This window comes from Muntiacus reevesi, chromosome 6 (assembly GCF_963930625.1).
Source record: "Muntiacus reevesi chromosome 6, mMunRee1.1, whole genome shotgun sequence".
Taxonomy (NCBI): domain Eukaryota; kingdom Metazoa; phylum Chordata; class Mammalia; order Artiodactyla; family Cervidae; genus Muntiacus; species Muntiacus reevesi.
Genome location: NC_089254.1, coordinates 12,005,269 through 12,026,200, shown reverse-complemented (window position 1 = coordinate 12,026,200; position 20,932 = coordinate 12,005,269). Strand labels below are relative to the sequence as shown.

The 20,932-nt window shown below is 42.0% G+C and overlaps 1 protein-coding gene across 1 annotated transcript in view; it reads left to right on the top strand.

Annotated features, from left to right (window-relative positions):
- PON3 (paraoxonase 3) overlaps nucleotides 1-20,932 on the top strand; it is a 29,860-nt gene that overhangs the window by 1,197 nt on the left and 7,731 nt on the right. Inside the window, exons 2-5 of the mRNA XM_065938760.1 lie at nucleotides 389-459; nucleotides 6,972-7,027; nucleotides 12,892-13,057; nucleotides 17,428-17,554. Of these exons, the coding sequence (XP_065794832.1) occupies nucleotides 389-459; nucleotides 6,972-7,027; nucleotides 12,892-13,057; nucleotides 17,428-17,554 (420 nt within the window). The remainder of the gene's footprint in view (nucleotides 1-388; nucleotides 460-6,971; nucleotides 7,028-12,891; nucleotides 13,058-17,427; nucleotides 17,555-20,932) is intronic.

Here is a 20,932-nt window from a genome sequence, read left to right as displayed (position 1 = left end):
TAGGAGACCCTGTTGAATTTTAGGAAGGCAGTTCGGGACAAGGATCAAAAGGCAAGACTGTAAGGGGTTAAGGGAAACAAACTGCAGATTTATAATAGATGATACTTTATCACATTAGATAATAGTCTTGTGCATTTAAATTAATAATACTTATATACTATTAAATAAAAAATATATGCACAATACCCAGAGTATGTCCACACTATATAAGTAAATGTAAATAAAAGGAGATGCCTACTTATTTGTGATATCATCCATAAATGATGAGAAAGAGAGTTAATGAATTTGAAGGTAGTTAAAGGCTTATTAAAGGTTAATAAATTTGAAGGTGGTTAGACATTGATTTTGGATGTTGTGCACTGACCTCCGGCGTTTTTATCTTCTACAGAGAAAGAATGAATGCATATCGAGAAGTAGAGTCAGTAGAACCCCAGAACTGCCGCCTTATTGAGGGAATTGGTATGTATGTGACAGTACAATTTCCTGGTCACCATCCCCCTGACTGAAGCTGCTCATTTAATTCACTACTACTCCTTAAACCCTCCTACTGAGGCTTCAGCCTCATCAATTTTACACAAGCTATCTGATTCCACATCTCCAAGGGGTGTCCTTAACGTCAAAATCTATGGCTTTTTCTCGGTCCTCTTACTGACATCTCTCCATCATTTGAAATATGTTGTTGACTACTCTTTGGCTGGCCCCTCGCTGGACTCTGCTCCTGTCCACTCTGTGACATTCCATTTCCTTCTCTGTCTTTTTCTGTTGCCTTACTTCTTTTTTTTTCCTTCTCCCTTCTCCTTGATGATCCTCCTAGCTTCCAGTGCCACTGCCTTCAAAATTTATCTGCTAGTACTAAAAGAAATGTGACTAAGCCCTTATTCTCAAGAACCTTCCAATCAAGATTTTTTTTTAATAAATTGAAAATCCATAGTTGAATCCCTGATCTCTCAAACTGCAGGCCTTTTTTCCTGTTTGAAATCTACTTTGCCTTTCTGTCATTTCCTCTCTCACACCCCCATCCATAATCAGCTCTTCTTCCAGACTTCTGTTAAGCTTGGTACCTGCATTTTCAAAGAGATTCAGTTCAAAATTTAGGAAACTGGAACTTCCCTAGCAGTCCAGTGGGGTAAGATTTTGCCTTCCGATGCAGGAGATACGGATTCCATCCTTGGTCAGGGAGCTGAGATCTCACATGCCTTGAGGCCAAAACACCAAAACATGAAGCAGAAGCAGTGTTGTAACAAATTCAATAAAGACTTTAAAAATATTTTTTAAAAAAAGTGAAGGAGCCATTTATTTCCCCCTCACCCCTCACTGTTTCACGTGAGACCTGTTGGCCTCGCCTGGGCCCCCATACAGAGCCGATCTCATTTACGCCTTACTGCTTCAACTGCTTGTTCTGGCTCTGAGCCTTTCACTCACCCTGATGATACTACTAGGGAAAAAAAAAAAAAAAACCTCTAGCCAGATGCTGTTCTAGGGATGTACTCTTTCATTTTCTCACCTTTGCTCATGAAACTACCTCCAATGGTTTCTTCACTGCTGCTTGCCGAAACCAGCTGGAAATCCCTCTTCTACCCCTGAACTCTCATAGCACTCTGAAACTCCCACTCACTTGGGACACCTACCACATGCTTTATTTTAGAGCCAGCAGTGTCTTTCCCTCACAACCAGACTGTAAACCTCCTAGGGTCAAGGGCTGTGAATTATTTCAGGACAACAGTGTAGCTTATTGCGATATAAATGATCTCCAAGATAAGTTACTAATACATACATACATATATATATATATATATATATATATATACACACACATATATATATAAAAGAGCCCTTTTGATTTTGGTTTTCTGTCTTTATTTTCCCCCTCAATTTCTAAAACAAATAGAGAAATAGCCTGTCCCTTGTGCTCCCTGGTCTTAGATGAGGTGTGTACTGCGAGCTAGAAAGTAGAAGGAACTGAAGACAAACCATTTCCTGACTTTGAAATTTAAAAACCTAGGCTCCTTCAAGGGATTCTGATGGAGACGGAAGGGGAATATGTGGTTGTTGTTTTTAAATAACAGGGAACTTTGTCCCATTCTGGGGGAGAATCAAGACCTGTAAAGGAATGGATACAATATACGTTTAGGGAGGCTGGATCCGTTATGCTGTGGCAGAGCATGAGCAAAGAGGGGTGTCTGTGTGTCTGTGTGTGTGTGTGTGTGTCAGAGCATGAGCAAAGGGGTGTGTGTGTGTGTGCGCGCGCGCGCGTGTGCGTGTGTGTATAACATAGTGCAGTATGTATAGCAAAATTTTCTAAATTAAAGGGACCACATGAGCTTGGCAATGAATATTTCAGTGGTGCCTAGTGTAGAACAAAGGCCATATGGACTTCCCCAAATATTCAGCTTCATTTTAAAATCCCCGGAGCTATCTGCACAACCCTGGCAGAGAGACCCAATAATGACTCAGGCTGAACTTCCTACCAGTTTAGCGCAATGTGGGTTCAGGGTCCGATTTAATTTGATTTAAAAAATAAGGAAATGTAACATTCAATCATTTGTTTACTGTCTTGTGGAGCAATATTCATATTAATTATACATATATCTCTCAAAAGAGTCTGCCAATTAATTTAGACAGTAATTAGAGCATTGTTCAACCATTGTTAGAGTCTAGCCCAACTCTCAGATTGTGTGATTCAGATAGACTTGAGAAGTTAAAACTAGAGCAGAAGAGGCCTCCCTGGCGGCTCAGTGGTAAAGAACCCACCTGCCACTGCAGGAGACATGGCTTCTGTCCCTGACCCAGGAAGATGCCACATGGTGCAGAGCCACTGAGCCCGTGCAACTCCCGAGGCCCGCGTGCCCCGGAGCCCGTGTCTGCGACGCTTCATGAGAGAGCCGCTGCAGTGAGCAGCAGGAGAGCAGCCCCTGCGCTCCACAACTAGAGAAAACCCGCGCAGCGATGGAGACCCAGCCCAGCCGGAAATAAATGCAATTATTCCAAAAAACTAGAGCAGGAGAAAAAAAGGCATGCACATCTCATGCCTATTGGCTTATGTACGGTCTACATGTACAGAACTGAACAAGTGAGAATGATCACGGGTCATCTGTCAACAGGACAATACTGCTATAAACCTAAAAATAATAATACTACCTTATCAAAGGCCTAGTGTCCATGAGGTTTCTGCTGAGTCCTCTGGAAACACTTTACATCATCCTCACAAGCACCCCGTAAGGTGGGTGCTGCCATCTGTCTTTGAAGATTAGGAAGCTGACACCCAGAAGAATGAAGTTCCCTGCCCAGTGGTCCAGAACTAGAAGGTGACAGGTCTAGATTAAGAGGCAGTGTGGTTTTCTTCTATGCCTTTGTACTCTCTGCTGTGTAACACTGCCTTTCTTATCTACTGACAGCACATTTTTATTATGGGGTTTCAGGGAAGTATGGTGGCAGCAGAAAACAGAAAATCTGAGATGCAAAAAAGTGAAATATTAAAAAATAGAGCTGACCAAGACAAGGCAAGCTGGATATTTAAATAAAGCTCACTAATGAGATGATACTTGTAAGACCCTCCTCTTTGAGAGTGAAAAGCTTCGTGAAAGCATGGGAAACCAAAGAATTGAAGGCAGAGTGCAGTAGGCAGTAACAGCTGGGGAAAATTTCTGATTTGTGTTTTCTTCAAGACCTAGACTTTCTGATTAATTTTATTGGTCGAGGGCTTCCCTGGTGGCTCAGATGGTAAAGAGTCTGCCTGCAATGCAGGAGACCTGGGTTCAATCCCTGGGTCAGGAAGACCCCCTGGAGAAGGGAGAGGCTACCCACTCCAGTATTCTTGCCTGGAGAATGCCATGGACATGGATTGCATGCGTGGACAGCAGAGCCTGGTGGGCTACAGCCCATGGGGTTGCAAAGAGTTGAACACAACGAAAACTTCCACTTTATTGGCAGAACAAACTTTTCCTCTTTTTGTTCTCCTTCTTCATTATTTTTTATTTATTTCTTTACTTTGGCCACACTGGGTGGCATGTGGGAGCTTAGTTCCCCTACTGGGGATCAAACCCAAGCCCCCTGCATTGGAAGAATGGGGTCATAACCACTGGACCACCAGGGAAGTCCCATTCCGTCCCCAGTATTCTTTCTAGGAAGAAAGCTTAAAAAGTGAAATAATTCTAACCCCCCAGAAATCATACCTCAAAGATCTTTTTTATATTAAATTCATTTTCTTTCCAAGGCTTTGAGGCTCAAAGACTGGCTTAACTGGGAAGTTATTTGGCTAATCAAAGTTGCCCTTGAAATAGGAACAGCTTTATTAGCTTGCTCTTGGCTGAATTACCAAGTAGACAGACAGCCATTGTATGTGAAGTCTTCCTATCTTCCTCTCCTTCCCTTTCCCCTCCTGTAGCTTCCCATGTCTCCAAGATATGTTTCTACTCCATGGAAGGTTCCATTTGTTTTCTTAGCTTGCTGTTTTCTTCCCTCAAAGATGTGAAATGATAATATTAATTGATAGTAATGTTTTGGCATGACTTTTTCTCAAGACATCTGTAGAGAACAATCGGAGGCCAGAGAAATGAGGTTATGCCAAAAAATAGGGTTGACAGATTAAAAGGCAGGAGATACCTATTTGTAAAACTGGTTTTAGACTTAGCAGTGGGGTTTTAATGTTATCTGTGCATAGGGTAATGAGTACGTGGAGAGGACTCAGGGGAGGGTGTCCCAGAGGCTCTTACTCCCACAAGAGCCACTGTTGCTAAGATACACTGGGCCATCATGCAGATGCAGTGCAGGTCGGGCAGGGGGATAAAGGAGGGTCAGGAATAATGTACAATCAGCTACTAATTCTTTTCCACATCTGAGTGCAAAGCACCAGCTTCCCTGTGCTGTGGACAGAGCAACTAAAAAAAAAAAAAAAAACCAGCATAGCATCTCTGGAAAATGCCCACCCATGCTGCAGGTGAATTACTGAAGCAGGTTAGTGCTATCATGGGAGATGTGTGAAATGGTGTTTGGAAGATAAAAAGACTAAACCAGAGATTATACAACTCAGGACATCCTCTATTCAGAAATTAACACTCACGTGTCAATATTGTAACCTCAAACAAGACAAAGTTCAAAAAACTAAAGCAGTCTCTCCTTTTTAGTCAGTCAACCAGCTTGTTGCTGAAAGCTTTTATAGTGAAAAGGCAGGTGTTATATTGGGTACAAGGATACGGTACTGAATAAAACCAGGTCCTTGATCCAAGCAAGTTGCAGCCCAAGTGTGGAAAATATCATGGTGGAGGTAGTGACCATATTAGTGACAGGTGACCATTAGTACACAAATTGGATGTTGGAGCCAAGAGAGGTTGAAACGGCTGAGGGGACAGCATCCAAGTCATCTCTAAGGGCCTGTGATACTCAGCCAAGTGAAGGTGAGAGTGGGTGTGGGAAACGTGCTGCCAAGAAGCAGGTAACAACAGCACGTGCCAAGGTATGCAGGTGAACAAGCCTGGCACACCTCGGGAACTGCTGACAGAAGGGCTGCAGCACACCTGGAACGCAGAGTGAAGGTTGGGAGCCGCGAGAATTGAGATCGGAGCCAAGAGGTATAGAATTGGGGGTCTAGGTCAAGGAGTTTGAGAATTTTACTGCCAGCCGTACTGGACCTTTTGAAGGTTTTAAGCAGGGGCATTACAAGGTCAAGTTTGCGATTTAAAAAGAATGGTTGTAGGGGAGCAAAGTGGACCCACTAGGAAGCTATTACAGAAATCCAGGAGGGAGTTCCAGAGCTTGAAAGACCTGTGATCAGATGGTTTTAGAGAGTAAGCGAAAGGAAGACATCAAGAATAACTCCAAGGTTCCTACTTTGCGTACTGGGGGGATGGAAATGTCATCCACTGAAATTGAAATATACAAAATGGAGCAGATTTAAGAGGGAAATTTCCAGATCGTTTTGATACATGTTGAATATGAGAAATGAAAAGGCCTGATAGAAATGTCCTATATACAGGAGACCTGGTTTGATCCCTGGGTTGGGAAGATCCTCTGGAGAAGGGAACAGCTACCCACTCCAGTATTCTGGCCTAGAGAATTCCATGGACTATATGGTCCATGGAGTCACAAAGAGTCAGTCACAGCAGAGTGACTTTCACTATCCATGTATATACAGGTAAATACAGAGGTCAGGAAGTTGGCAGAAAGCTTTGGGATTTAGAGATTGGAGAGTTAAGAGTATGTGGGTGGAAGCTGATGCCTCGGGACTAGAGTAAATGGGTGCTCTGCCATGAGAAAGAGTCAAGTGCTGGTAAAGGCTGGTGAGTATTCCCATCCAGGAGAGGGGCAGAAGGGGACCAGAGCAAAAGGAAGCCCAGAAGTGGCGTTTAGATGAAAAAAGAGATAGAAAAAGGTCTGTTCACAAACTAACCCATCCAGGGGGTTCCCTGATAGCTCCGTGGGAAAGAATCCACCTGCCGATGCAGGAGACATGGGTTCGATCCCTGATCCGGGAAGATCTCACATGCTGCAGAGCAACTAAACCCGTGAGCCACAGCCATTGAGCCCATGCTCTGCCAGAAGAGAAGCCACAGGAGGAAGAAGTCCATGCCCTGCAACTAGACAGCAGCCCCCACTCACCACAACTGGAGAAAAGCCCATGCAGCAATGAAGACCCGGCACAGCCAAAAACGAACCAGAAAACCTGACAATTAAAAAAAAACACACATTAATAAATGTATTTTAAAAACTAACCCACCCATATTCATATCATTTTAAAACTGTTTTATTCAATTTGCTGGGTTCTCCCCAAGTCTATTTTACTCCACGGAGGGCAGGGCATGCGTGCACAGTCGTCTCTGACTCTTTGCAACCCCATGGACTGCAGCCCGCCAGGCTCCTCTGTCCAGGGGACTCTCCAGGCAAGAATAAAGGGATGTTCTGTGTGTGAAGTTACTTTTTAAGCCACCATTCATGCATCTTTCTGACCCTCAGCTTTTTTTTTTTTTTTTTAACAGAAAATGGCTCTGAAGATATTGACATCCTTCCTAGTGGGCTGGCTTTTATCTCCAATGTGAGTATTTCCCATGCTCCTCAGATGCGCAAGTTAATAGCTATATGGACAGAACATTAGTGTTGCCAACTCAAGTGTCGCCAACACAAGTGTCCCACTTGTGTGTAAACTAGTCAACTAAAAGCACCAAAATGGGATTCCAGAGGCTAACTGAGGCAAGACAGACGTGCCCAGGCTTGCCTACCCCATGGTGGGCAGCTCCCTGTGGGCAGTTATATACCCAGGGGAGTACCGGTAAGTGTATATTGAATTCCATTCACTTCCTAGACGAGGCTCCAGATTTGCTCTGCAACTATCCATCCTCACCTTTGCCCTACTGGCTGAGCCTCAGCTTCTGGAAGTCATCTTCTTACTAATCGGTATTCATCTCATCATGCCTGCCTGAGTTTGGAACTCAGTAAAAGTTTGCAGAGTGAATGCTAGCCATGTTACTCAATTCATAACCCTGAGCATTTCCATCTTGGGTTCCTCTTTCAAACAGGAGTAGGGGAAAATCTGCATTTTATTTCCAGTACCACCTTCACAGGTTTGGGATGATTAGGAAGCTATGCAAAGGACTGAACTTCGACAAATTAAAATGTTATATTGCAAAAATATTGAAAATTATCATATACTTAGTTAAATCAGCTACAATTTGGAGTGGGACTTAGGATTTTGAAAAAAGTAGATATTAATTACATTTCCAATGTGAATTCTGATTGCTGGAATTGCATGTTCTAATATTCCATTTGGGCCAATAAAATACTAATAAAATATTATCAAATAACACATTTAAAAAAATCTATGTCTTTTTGGCCAAAAGCGTTGGGGGGGAGGGGGATAAAATATTCCTTAATGGTCCCAATTTCTAAATTCTTCAGTATAGTCAGGGTCTATAGTCACTATGCATTTTAAATTGCTCCTGGTGGTGGTGTATGTTAGGGTAGGTGGGTGGGAAGGATTTTATTTCTTTAGTTTTCCTCCAAAAACTACAGCTGTCTAGAAAAGCTTTTTCTTTGTTGACTTAAATTACCTACTGTCAATTTAGATTTTCAATGTGATGCCCAACAGACTGTTAAAAACAATTATTTTATGGCTAGGAGATGTGTAGCTCCTACTGTATGTTTCTTTCCTATTAATATTTTTACTAGTGCTAAGTGTACTGAATTCTTGTTATGCAGCAAGTAGAGATTTTCATCACAAATAATTCTATGAGAAACATTAGCTCTTTCTGCAAAATAACAAACAACTCATTCTTATAGGATAAGGATAATGTTCTTTGCTTATTTTTAATCTTGCTGTACTGCAATAAATTCAAGTCCTTGTTCTTCTTGGTCACCTCCTGCTGCCCTTTCCTGCCATCCTAGAACATGTTTGGAAGCTGCTGATTTAGGGAGTAATTCTGTGTGATAGATATTTTTAGTCTATTTAGAGGTGCCAAGCAGGCTATTTGTTTCCTTACCTTGGGACTTGACTTGTTCTTTGCCAGCAAGATTACTCCCTTCTTCACATGTGTTGGCATCCAACTCCTAGTTCCCTGTGAGGGCTCACTGTAGTGGAGCTTTAATCCCTCAGGAATACCCCTAACACTCTCTCTTCTGGGCAAGGCGGCCCTTCTACGACCCCATGGTTTCCCTGTGGTTAGGGCCTCAGAGGCCTCCCCATATCTGATGGGCCTGCTTGGCGCGGCCTCCCTGGACGCCAGCCCTTTTGAGACTAGGACCTCGGCGTGCCTGCTGCCATGCCGCACCTGACAGAGTATCTGGCGCGCACAGGCGCCTGACTGCCGACTGAATGCGTGTCCTGGTGAACGTGGGCTGAGCAGGAGTTCAGTGCTTGTCCACACGCTCCTGGAGTCTGTGGGTGGAAATAAGATGCCTGCACACCCAAGTGATTTTTGCCATTTTCAGGGGTGAAAAGTATCTAAATAATTGCAATCATTTGCCAAGATTCTTACCTAACTGCTTTAAACAGAAAACCAAGCATGTGTAAAGAGTTTCATTCGTCGTGACACTTAATGTGGGTCATGTTTGTTTGCCATGCCCCACCCTTATTCCCCAGTCAGATCATTTCCATTTCCAGAGCACCTGATCCTTCTGCCAGCTGGCAGTGACCTTACACTCCTCCAAGCTCCCACCAGACTTGCTGTGGGGCTCTGCCCTGAGCAGTGCTCTTAAGCAATAGAATATTCTCTACTGTCAAACCTCTCATTATGGTGTGGCAGAAAGTTGTACATCACTGTGCAACTAATGATCTGAGTGACTTAGGCATTTCATTTCTCTGGGCTTAATTTTCCTTACGTGAAAAGAGAAGATCTACCTCAAGTGAAAATGGGAAGAACTGGGTGTCTCTGATGTCTTTCCCCCAGTGTCACCATTATTTGTGCCATTGGACTTACTGACAAATTGACTCTGAAGGAAAGGATAGATTTGGAGTCTCAATTGTATGGCCTGATATAGGAGAAAGCAGTGATTCCCTTAACAGAGAGTAGATACAAATGAGAGCAAGGATTTGAGGAGAGACGATTTTGGTTTTGATCATTTGATTTTGAGCTGCCTTTACGAACAAGCTGGGATGCAAGCTAGGGCTCCATAGAGAGGTTCCAGGGAAATGTGCATGTTTGATAATTACTGATATACAAGAAATACCTGAAACCTTATGAATGAGCTCTGCAAGGGAAGCGTGCAGAATGAGAAGGGAGGGATGGATGAGGACAGAAGGAGGGAAGGGCAGGAAAAGCAGCAGTAATTCTATCTGGAAATTCTACTTTTGATTTTTTGATAAGAAATAAAACTTCTACCATAGTGTCAAATGCCACAGAGATACAGATAAGGAAATATAGGAGGATTATTAAATACAACATTTTGGAGGTCGTTGATATGACCTTTATAGAGGTATTTCTACAAACTAGTAGAATATGGATTCCAGAGAATTAAGAGTTGGAGCAATTCAAACCAAGGCACCAAGATCAAGTGATGTTTCTAAGAAATTTGACAGTGAAGGAAGGTGACAAAAATGCCTGTTTGAAGTAGTAAAGTTGGAAAATATTTGTTTCAAGGAAAGAGAAACGAGCAATTTTTCAGGTAAAAGAAGGGGACACTGGTGAAGAATGAGTGGAGAATTCTAAAGATAGGCCCTAGAGAACAGGGAATTAACTAAGAACAGAAGGATATTCTTTCCTTAGAAAAGAGAAAGAAAGGATGAGAATTGATAAAACTGAAGAATAAACTGAGGTAGAAAGGAGGGAATCAGGAAATTCATGTTGAATGGCATGGAATTTTTTTTTTTCTTCAGTGAAAAAGGAGGTAAAGTCATCCACTGAGAATACAGAAAGATGGTGTGGTCTATGGAAGATAAATCAGAATAGATACTTAGAGATACACAGTAGTTTATATGTTAGAATAAACACAAATATTGATAAAGAATACTAAATGTCTGGTTGAAGTTGAGATGATAACTTTATAGTGTTTTTCAACCTGATTTTAGACTGCTGCTGCTGCTGCTAAGTCGCTTCAGTCGTGTCCGACTCTGTGGGATCCCATAGACGGCAGCCCACCAAGCTCCCGTCCCTGGGATTCTCCAGGCAAGAACACTGGAGTGGGTTGCCATTTCCTTCTCCGATACATGGAAGTGAAAAGTGAAAGTGAAGTTGCTCAGTCGTGTCCAACTCTTAGCGACCCATGGACTGCAGCCTACCAGGCTCCTCTGTCCATGGGATTTTCCAGGCAAGAGCCCTATATAAAAGTTAGAACAGGGCAAAGAGACTTGATAGAGAACTTGATAAGGAAGCACTGAGCAAAGAGTGAGTCTTCCTTAGAAGACAGGCTCTTAACTGATGATGGCAAGATTCGAGGTCTGGAAGCAGAAGTTCATGGCTCAAGGCCGTCAAAAGACACTTGCTCTTTGGAAGCAAATCTATCACAAACCTAGACAGTGTATTAAAAAGCAGAGACATCACTTTGCCAACAAAGGTGTGCATAGTCAAAGCTATGGTTTTTCCAGTAGTCATGTATGGATGTGAGAGTTGGACCATAAAGAAGGCTGAGCACCAAAGAATTGATGCTTTTGAACTGTGGTGCTAGAGAAGACTCTTGAGAGTCCCTTGGACTGCAAGGAGATCCAACCAGCCCATCCTAAAGGAAATCAACCCTGAATATTCATTGAAAGAACTGATGCTGAGCTGAAGCTCCAATACTTTGGCCACCTGCTGAGAGGAGCTGACTCAGTGGAAAAGACCCTGATGCTGGGAAAGATTAAGGGCAGGAGGAGAAGGGGATGACAGAGGATGAGATAGTTACATGACATCATCGACTCAATGAAAATGAGTTTGAGCAAAGTCCTGGAGATAGCAAAGGACAGGGAAGCCTGGCCTGTTGCAGTCCATGGCATTGCAAAGAGTCAGACATGACTTAGCAACTGAACAACAACAACAGGGGCATACTGATCTGTCCTCTAGGTGTGGTGACTTAAGGAGGATGAATGATAGAGGGAATAGCCCTTCCACGGATGGGCTTCAGTGGCTGGTATTATCTGAGGAAAGCCAGGTTTCCCATAAGATTTAAGCATAGAAGGACTATTCTAAGAAAAGTTTGAAGATATACAGGCAGAGTTATTTGCTGCAGTCCATGGGGTCACAAAGAGTCGGACACAACCGAGTGACTCAACAACAACAAATTTGGAACTGAAGACCTACTCTCCTAGAGGTCAGGGAGTGGGGCAATGGAAGGGCCAAGAATAGTATGAGTAAGAGTGTGTGTGTGTGTGTGTGTGTGTGTGTGTGTAAGAGAGGGAGGGAAGAAGGGGAGAGAGAGTGCAAGGGAGAAGTTAGAGTAGAAAGAAAGAGAAGGAAAGAATTTAAACTGGGTATAAGTAGACATATATAAGTGTATAAGAAAATATACAAGGTTGTTGATGTTTACATACATCAGAGTGATAGAGGAAGGATACAAGGAGGAAGTAGACTGAGTTTAATAATTAGTATAGAATAAACCAATCCTAAGTTTTGACACAGTGACCTGGGATGCAGGAAAGGTCCAATACATTCAGGACACCTATTATTGGTTGGTAAACACCTTGTCCTTCCAGTAGAAACAGCCACTGTACAAGTTACTGGAATGAACGTTTTACAGTATTTGGAGAAAAGGATTCACATTCAAATCTTTGGACCAATCTGTAGGAACCAAACAGGTCAGAAATAGTCAACTCAGTGAAACTGGTTCTCCTATTAGTTCTTAGCTGATCTTACTCTTCGTCATTACATAATATAACAATGTAGGGTGTAACAATGCTCCCACCCTACATTGTTATATTATGTAAAGACAAACAGAAAAGACCCTGATGCTGGGAAAGATTGAGGGCAGGAGGAGAAGGGGATGACAGAGGATGAGATGGTTGGATGGCATCACCGACTCAATGGACATGGGTTTGGGTGGACTCTGGGAGCTGGTGATGGACAGGGAGGCCTGGCTTGCTGCGGTTCATGGGGTTGCAGAGTTGGACATGACTGAGCTACTGAACTGAACTGAACTGAGGGTGGGAGCAGTGCAATGAAACCATACACCCCAGGACTAGAAAGAGCCTTAGTAATTAAGTATTTTAACTTCCACATTTTATAAATGAGTAACCTGTAGCTTACGCAGGCCAAGGGACTCACACAAAGTAATTCAGCTTAGTCTCTTGTATTATGCTCTTTGGTTTAACCTCCTCTCTATATATTAAAAACTGAAAATAGGTTCTTCCCATATTCCCATTCCCAACAGCTTGGATGACACTGGTAATCCTTCAGATCAGATAATGGCAACACCAGACAGTGTAAAAAAAAATTCTAGAAATCTATAAAAGAAATTTAGAACTTTGAACATTTGTGTTTTCTCTGTTTCTTAAAGGGATTAAAATATCCAGGCATGCCAGACCTTGCACCAGATGAGCCAGGACGAATCTTCTTGATGGATTTAAATGAGCAAAACCCAAGGGTCCAGGAATTAAACATCAGTGATGGTTTTGATAAAGCATCCTTTAATCCACATGGAATAAGTACTTTCACTGACAAAGGTAAAGCCTGAATGCTGAAGAATAAGGGGGAAATGAGGGAAATACAAACCACTCATCCTCAAACTACCCAGCATGTAGGTCAAAGGAGGGAAGATGCTATTTTACCATAAAGGTATATATTTGTGAGATAATAAATGTATATCAGAACATTTTTTTAATTGCATGAAAGAGGGAAAGACTAGATTGTGGTCACACCCTCTTTCCCCTATTCCCTTTTCATCTCACCATCAAAACCAGTCTGAATGTTGTTCTCAGAAATCTAACATATAAACTAAAGGCCCTTTGAAAATAATCATGTGACATTATGCTGCTGCTGCTAAGTCACGTCAGTCGTGTCCAACTCTGTGCAACCCCAGAGACGGCAGCCCACCAGGCTCCCCCGTCCCTGGGATTCTCCAGGCAAGAATACTGGAGTGGGTTGCCATTTCCTCCTCCAATGCATGAAAGTGAAAAGTGAAAGTGAAGATGTGACATTATAAAACAACATAAAAGAAAACAATGGACGAATTAGACATGATCAATATTAAAATCTTCAAAAGATACAACCAATATACCACAGGTAACTCTGTTCAAGGTTGTATGGCAGCCTGGATGGGATGGAGTTTGGTGGATAATGGATACATGTATGTGTGTGGCTGAGTCCATTTGCTGTTCACTTGAAACTATCACAACATTGTTAATTGGCTACGCTCTAAGATAAAACAAAAAGCTTATTAAAAAATAATAAAATACCAAAGTGGTTTACCAGGTGATACACTTCTATTAGGATGAGCTAAATAAAGAAAAAAACACCACCAAGAAAGTGAAAAACAACCTAATGAGTAAGAGGAAAAGATTTGCAAATCAGATATTTGATGAGGCTTATATCCAGAATATATGAATAATTTTTACATCTCAACCAAAAAGACAAACAACCCGATTAAATAATAGACAAAGATCTTAGTAGATCCTTCCAAAGAGATATACAAATAGTCAATAAACATATGAAAAGATACTCAGTATCCTTAGTCATTAGGTAAATGCAAACCAAAACCATAATGAATCCACTTTATAACCACAGAGCAGCTACAATAAAAAAAGACAGACAATAACAAGCATTGGCAAAGATGTAAGGAAGTTGACATCCTCACACTTTGCTGGTAGGATTGGGTGCAATCACGTGTGAAATCATTTTAGCAGTTGCCCAAAATGTTAAATCTAGAATTGCCACATGATGCAGAAACTAGTCCTTGGCACATACTCAAGAGAACTGAAAACATAGGTTCAAACAAAAACTTACACACACATTGTCACAGCAGCGTTACCCCTAACATGCAAAAGGTGAAAATAATCCAAATTCCCATGAAATGATGACTGCGTAACCAAAAGGTGGTATGTTTATACAATGGAATATTATTTGGCAATAAAAATAAGTGAAGTACTGATGAACCCTGTAAGCATTACCCTAAGTGAAAGAATTCAGTCACTAAATGCCACATGCTGCTTGATTCCATTTATATTAAATGTCCAGAACAGGTACATTTATAGACAAAAAGTAGATTCATGGTTGGCAGGGACTCAGGACAGTGGGGAATGGGGGGTGACAGCCAGTGGATATGGGGTTTCTGTGGGGGGTGATGAAAATCTTCTGGAACTAGATAGTGGCTCGGGCTGGACAACTCTGTGAATACAGTAAAAACACTAACTGTACATTTTCAAAGTGTGAGTTTAAAGGCAAGTGAGTTATATCTCAAAAAAGCTGTCACAGAAAACAGAGCATAGTTATGAATACACTGTATTACATATACTTTAAAATAATATTATTTTTCTTTATAGTGTATAACTCTAGACTAACAATTTGTAAATATTTGTGGGTCTATGGATCATGTAAAATGTAAGAAGAATGAAACCTCCCTAGTAGTAATGACATGAAAAGGAGGAGAAATGGAAGTGTTGCAAATCAAAATTTTTCAATGAATGGTATTTTAATTCTTCCAAATACATACTGGAGTTACAATGCATTGTTAAATATAAATTTGCTAGAGTAATTTCAATAAACAAAAAATTATTAATAATTATCTCAGTCCACTTATCCAATCGATCTGTTTCATCCCTTTCATCTGAACCAACAGAGACTTGCTAATTTTTAAATAAATGGGTACCTTTTAAATAGCTCAAAGCTTTTTTGTTGTTCAGTCACTCAGTCCTGTCCAACCGTTTGCGACCCCATGGACGGCAGCACTCCAGGCTTCCCTGTCCTTTACCATCTCCCGAAGCTTGCTCAAACTCATGTCCATTGAGTCAGTGATGCCATCCAACCATCACATCCTCTGTCGCCCCCGTCTCCTCTTGCCTTCAATCTTTCCGAGCATCAGGGTTTTTTACTAAGTTAAATATTCCCCTGAAATCTGTAATAACATATGACATGTATTTGCTTAGCAAGCTCTTCTTTAAAAGATAATTGTACCTAACAGTTTTATATTGTTCTTCAGTTCATAAAGTCCTTTCATATATAATTTATTCCTCAAAATAAAACACTGGGCCCAACCTTGACTCTTCCCCTCTCCTTGCCTCATTCAGTCGACTAGTTACAGTGTTCTGTCCAATTCACCCCTCACAGAACTCTCCAAGCCGCTTACCTCTCCCTATCCTCACTGCACCATCCCAGTCCTGGTCCCTAGCATGTCTTTCCTAGATTCTGCAGTGGCCCCTGATGGCGCCTGCCCTCTTGTATCACTTCAAATCATTTTTATAAGCAAGTAGTTATTTTCTGTGCAAATGTAGTCATGTCACTCCCTTCTGAAAATTCACCATCACTCTCAGAAGAGACAGTTGTTTTTACTTTTTTTTTTTCTTTTTTAAGATAGAACCATTTACTGATTAATCCTCAGGCATATAATCAGGTTTTCAGAAATTGAGTGTATTATTATTAACATCTCATTTTATTTGATAGTGACCTCCCTTAATTATGTATTTAATTCACAAGGCCAAAACATTATACATAAATTGGCATGAATGAGAAGATAGAGAACAAAAGTCTTCTCACCAGACATCTCTTAAATGAAACAGGTCTTAAGAAGGGGGTAAAGCCAGGGCAGCACATATATTTTTCATGCTGTGACCAGCAAGAGTGTCTTGTTGAAGGGCCACGTGGGGACTAAATCCTATTCGTGTTCTATCTGTCGAGTCCCTGGAATAAAGTTGGGTCAGACCAAAAGAAAGGTTCTTCTGTGAGGGAGAACTTTTCCTTAATTCAGATAAAGCTGCCTGTGTGTTTCAGAGGCCCTGAGGATAACCCCCACATCTCAGGGCTCCAGCTTCCAGCTTGCTCCACTGCATAATTGGAAACCCCAAGAAGGGAACTGAGGAGATGAATGCAGATCCAGTCCTGAGTAGAAGCATGGGCCCAGGTTTTTTCAAACTCTGGAGCCTATCTGATTTAGAGCTCCTGGTAAATTAGAAAAGACTACTCTGATAAGGCAGAGTGCTGCCCCAATCTGGTTCACATCACAGCAGTTCATATTCCAGTATGAGAACAGACAGGTGAAAATTCCTGAGGCTAGTTAGAACCTAGAATTGGCTAATCTATCTTCTCCTACTATCTTCCCTGGTGGCTCAGATGGTAAACCGTCTGCCGACAATGCGGGAGACCCGGGTTCAGTCCCTGGGTTGGGAAGATCTCCTGGAGAAGGAAATGGCAACCCACTCCAGTATTCTTGCCTGGAAAATCCCATAGATGGAGGAGCCTGGTAGGCTACAGCCCATGGGGTCACAAAGAGTCAGACACGACTGAGTGACTTCACAATTAATTATCTTCTCCTACATTCCTATTTACATTTCACATCCATTGGATTCACAAATAAATACCGTTTCTGCAACCTCAGGTAGGGTGACTTGAGTTCATTCTGTAACTGGGAGGTGTTTATTTTAATACGCTTACTCAGGCCTGACACCTCTTGAATGTGTGTTGCAATGTAGGCAGTTCTCACAGTAAAGAATTCTCGAGAAAGCTTCACTTGCTTGTACCCACTTCTGTTTGCTGAAGGGCCACCTTGGGAAACCACATCTATGTTTAATCACCATGGTAGTTCTGCATCTTCCTGTTAGAGAGGGTGTGCAGGTGAGGCTGAAGGGAGCATTGCAGAAATATCTGGGCTTGGCTTTGCCACTGTGTGGTGGTAAAACTGCTCGTAAGTCATTAACCTTCTGAGTGTCAGTTTCTTCAATAAAATGGGATTCTGGCATTTGTTTGACTTAAATCAGATGGGTTGTGGGAATCAGATACAAGATGTGTAAGAAAAATCCCTGGACATAATCAAGTTCTATACTATGTCTAAAATAGTTGAAATAGAAGCCAACTTCTTGGAAATTATGCCTTTTCTCCAATTTAGACCAAACTGTGTATCTTTACGTTGTGAACCATCCCCACATGGACTCCACCGTGGAGATATTTAAATTTGAGGAACAACAACGTTCTTTGGTATACCTGAAAACTATAAAACACGAACTTCTCAAAAGGTATGGAATTATTTTGCACTTCTATTTATTTTTGCACCTCTGCTGTATGCTTTCTTAGTTCAGCAGGCTGTCTTAAACTTTTGTTTTGAAGCTTTTTTCCTTAAAGCTTTCTAAAGGTTCCCATGGTGACACTGCCCAGCACCTCCCTAGAAACTGCTGTGTTCGGTATTGAATATCTGCAACTTTTGGAAAGCATTTTAATCCTATAAAGGTGCTCAGTTAGATTCCCAAGCTCTAATTCCATCCTAGGTAACCAACAGCGCAGTACCTGCTATTGGGCTCTGTAAACACCCACAGCCTCTACCTGTCCTAGTAGGTGGTAATCTGAGAGCCACACCCACTGGGTGTTATAACCGGCCTCCAGAAGGACCATTCCGTTGTTCAATCAAAGTTTTTTTTTTTTTTTTTTTTTTTTTTTTTTTTTTTTTTTTTTTTAACCACTTTTAATATTATTTTATTAGTTGGAGGCCAATCACTTTACAACATTTCAGTGGGTTTTGTCATACATTGGCATGAATCAGCCATATAGTTACACGTATTCCCCATCCCGTTAAAGTAGAATTTGAAGGGGAAAAAAAAGGCCTGTAGGCACATATACAAACTCACACTTATCAAGTGTTGACTATGTGCCAGGCATTGTGCCGAAAGGGGAACCTGATCCATCCCTTCTCACAACTGCCTTTAGTGACAGGCAGGAGTAAACAGACTTAGAGCAGTTTGGGGCCAAGTTACATAAGTTGTAAGTGGCTGAACTCGGTGTAAACCTTGATGCCTCTGAACTCAAAGCTGGGCTCTTATTTACTGTGGTGAACATCTTTGAGAAAAATTCTAAGTGTTTTTATGGGCTAGGTTGCCTGTTCTGAGCCTGTAATGAACTATGAAGAATCTCTTATAAAACGGACTCAGCACTGAGACTGGTTCCAAAACAGTAGAGGTTCATCTTCGCACCAGGTAGAAGAGTAGGGAAAGCAAAGGAACCAAGTCCATCTTTTCTCCTTTGCTCTCTTTCTCAACGACATATTTTGATTTCTCCAAACAGAATTAGGGGGCAAGAAAAGCAGAGGGCAGGACGTAAGAGAACGTAACGCTGTTGACTTTTCCCACGATGCCACGATGTGTCGTGTTGGGTTCTGAGGCATGGTGGGGACTGGTGCTGCCACACGGTAACTGAGAAGGTGTGGACCCACCACTTAACCTGAGCTTCAGTGTTCTTCAGCAAAATGGGGGCTCTCTCACAGGCCTGATGACCTACCTGGTCACCTCATGGGAAGCTCCTCAGCATAGCCTGAGGGAAAACTCGAGACACAAGTCCTTTATTAGGGAGGACCACCGCAGGATGCAAAAGGCAGAGACCAACCTGAGGCAGGGGAAGGGGAGTATCATAGGTTGAACTGTGTCCCTTCAAAGATATAGAAGTGAAAAAATATATATATATATAAGTGAAATTTTAACCCTCCTCCCATACATCAAAACATGACCTTATTTGGAAATAGGATGTTTGTAGATGTAATTAGTTAAGATGAGGCTATATTACAGCCCACCTTTAATCCAATATGATGGATGTCCTTAAAAGAAGACAGACAGCAAATGAGACAACAAATCTGTGTTGTCTTAAGCCTCCCAGCTTGTGGTAACTTTTTTATAGCAGCGCTATTCAGAAGAGACTACGCCAAAGCCTGTGCTTGTGTGGATCACAACAAAATGTGGAAAATGCTTCAAGAGATGGGAGTATCAGACCACCTGACCTGCCTCTTGAGAAACCTGTATGCAGGTCAGGAAGCAACAGTCAGAACTGGACATGGAACAACAGGCTGGTTCCAAATAGGGAAAGGAGTACGTCAAAGCTGTATATTGTCACCCTGCTTATTTAACTTATATGCAGAGTGCATCACAAGAAACGCTGGGCTGGATGAAGCACAAGCTGGAATCAAGATTGCTGGGAGAAATACCAATAACCTTACATAGGCAGATGACACCACCCTTATGGCAGAAAGCAAAGAACTAAAGAGCCTCTTGATGAAAGTGAAAGAGGAGAGTGAAAAAGTTGGCTTAAAACTCAACATTCAGAAAACTAAGATCATGGCATCTGGTCCCATCACTTCATGGCAAATAGATAGGGAAACAATGGAAACAGTGACAGACTTTATTTTTCTGGACTCCAGTATCACTGCAGATGGTGACTGCAGCCATGAAATTAAAAGATGCTTACTCCTTGGAAGAAAAGCTATGACTAACCTAGACAGCATATTAAAAAGCAGAGACATTACTTTGCCAAAAAAGGTCCACCTAGTCAAAGCTATGGTTTTTCCAGTTATCATTTAGGGATGTGAGAGTTGGACTATAAAGAAAGCTGAGAACTGAAGAATTGATGTTTTTGAACTGTGGTGTTAGAGAGGACTCTTGAGAGTTCCTTGGACTGCAAGGAGATCTAACCAGTCAATCCTAAAGGAGATCAGTCCTGAATACTCCCTGGAAGGACTGATGCTAAAGCTGAAACTCCAATACTTTGGCCACCTGATGCGAAGAACTGACTCACTGGAAAAGACCCTGATGCTGGGAAAGTTTGAAGGCAGGAGGAGAAGGGGACGACAGAGGATGAGATGGTTGGATGGCATCACCTACTCAATGGACGTGAGTTTGAGTAAACTCTGGGAGCTGGTGATGGACAGGGAGGCCTGGCATGCTGCAGTCCATGGGGTTGCAAAGAGTTGGACATGATTGAGCAACTAAACTGAACTGTACTGATACAGGAGAGAGTTTATAGTAAATATATTTGTCAAGTCAGCCACTAAGTGTACAGCTAAGTGTAACTGACTACTTAAAATCATGGGATTGCCCTCCAATAAGCAACATAAGCATCATTTCAAAACAATCTAATCAAGATAAGAGAGGAAGAGGAATTTATCCACCAGCCCCATCTTTTAGTAGTCAAAGATTTACTTCAAGGGGTATTAATTCCTGCGCATAGCTCCTTATGCATGCGCAAGGCAAATCTGGTGATATCCTGTGCTTTCATACCAAGCTGGAAGCCTGGAAGTAGGAGTAAGAGGCCCATAACAGACACGGGCAAGGCACTAGAAGGGTGCACTGTGGGCTCTGTCAGGTCCCATGCAGAGCTGGGTGAGACAATGCCAGCTGGAACAGAGCAGGTGGGCTTTGAGGAGTGCCCTGATAAACACAATGACAAGGCATTTCAAGAGGTGGAGCAAAGTGCCACAGGACATATTATGAGGGAGTTTAACTTAATCTATGGTGTTGGGCAATACCTCTTGGAAGAAGGATTGTGTAAACTGAAACCTAAAAGCCAAGTAGCCCAACAAACTTGGGAAAATCATTATACACCAAAACCTCAAAGTATCTCCTGATTCATCCAAATTT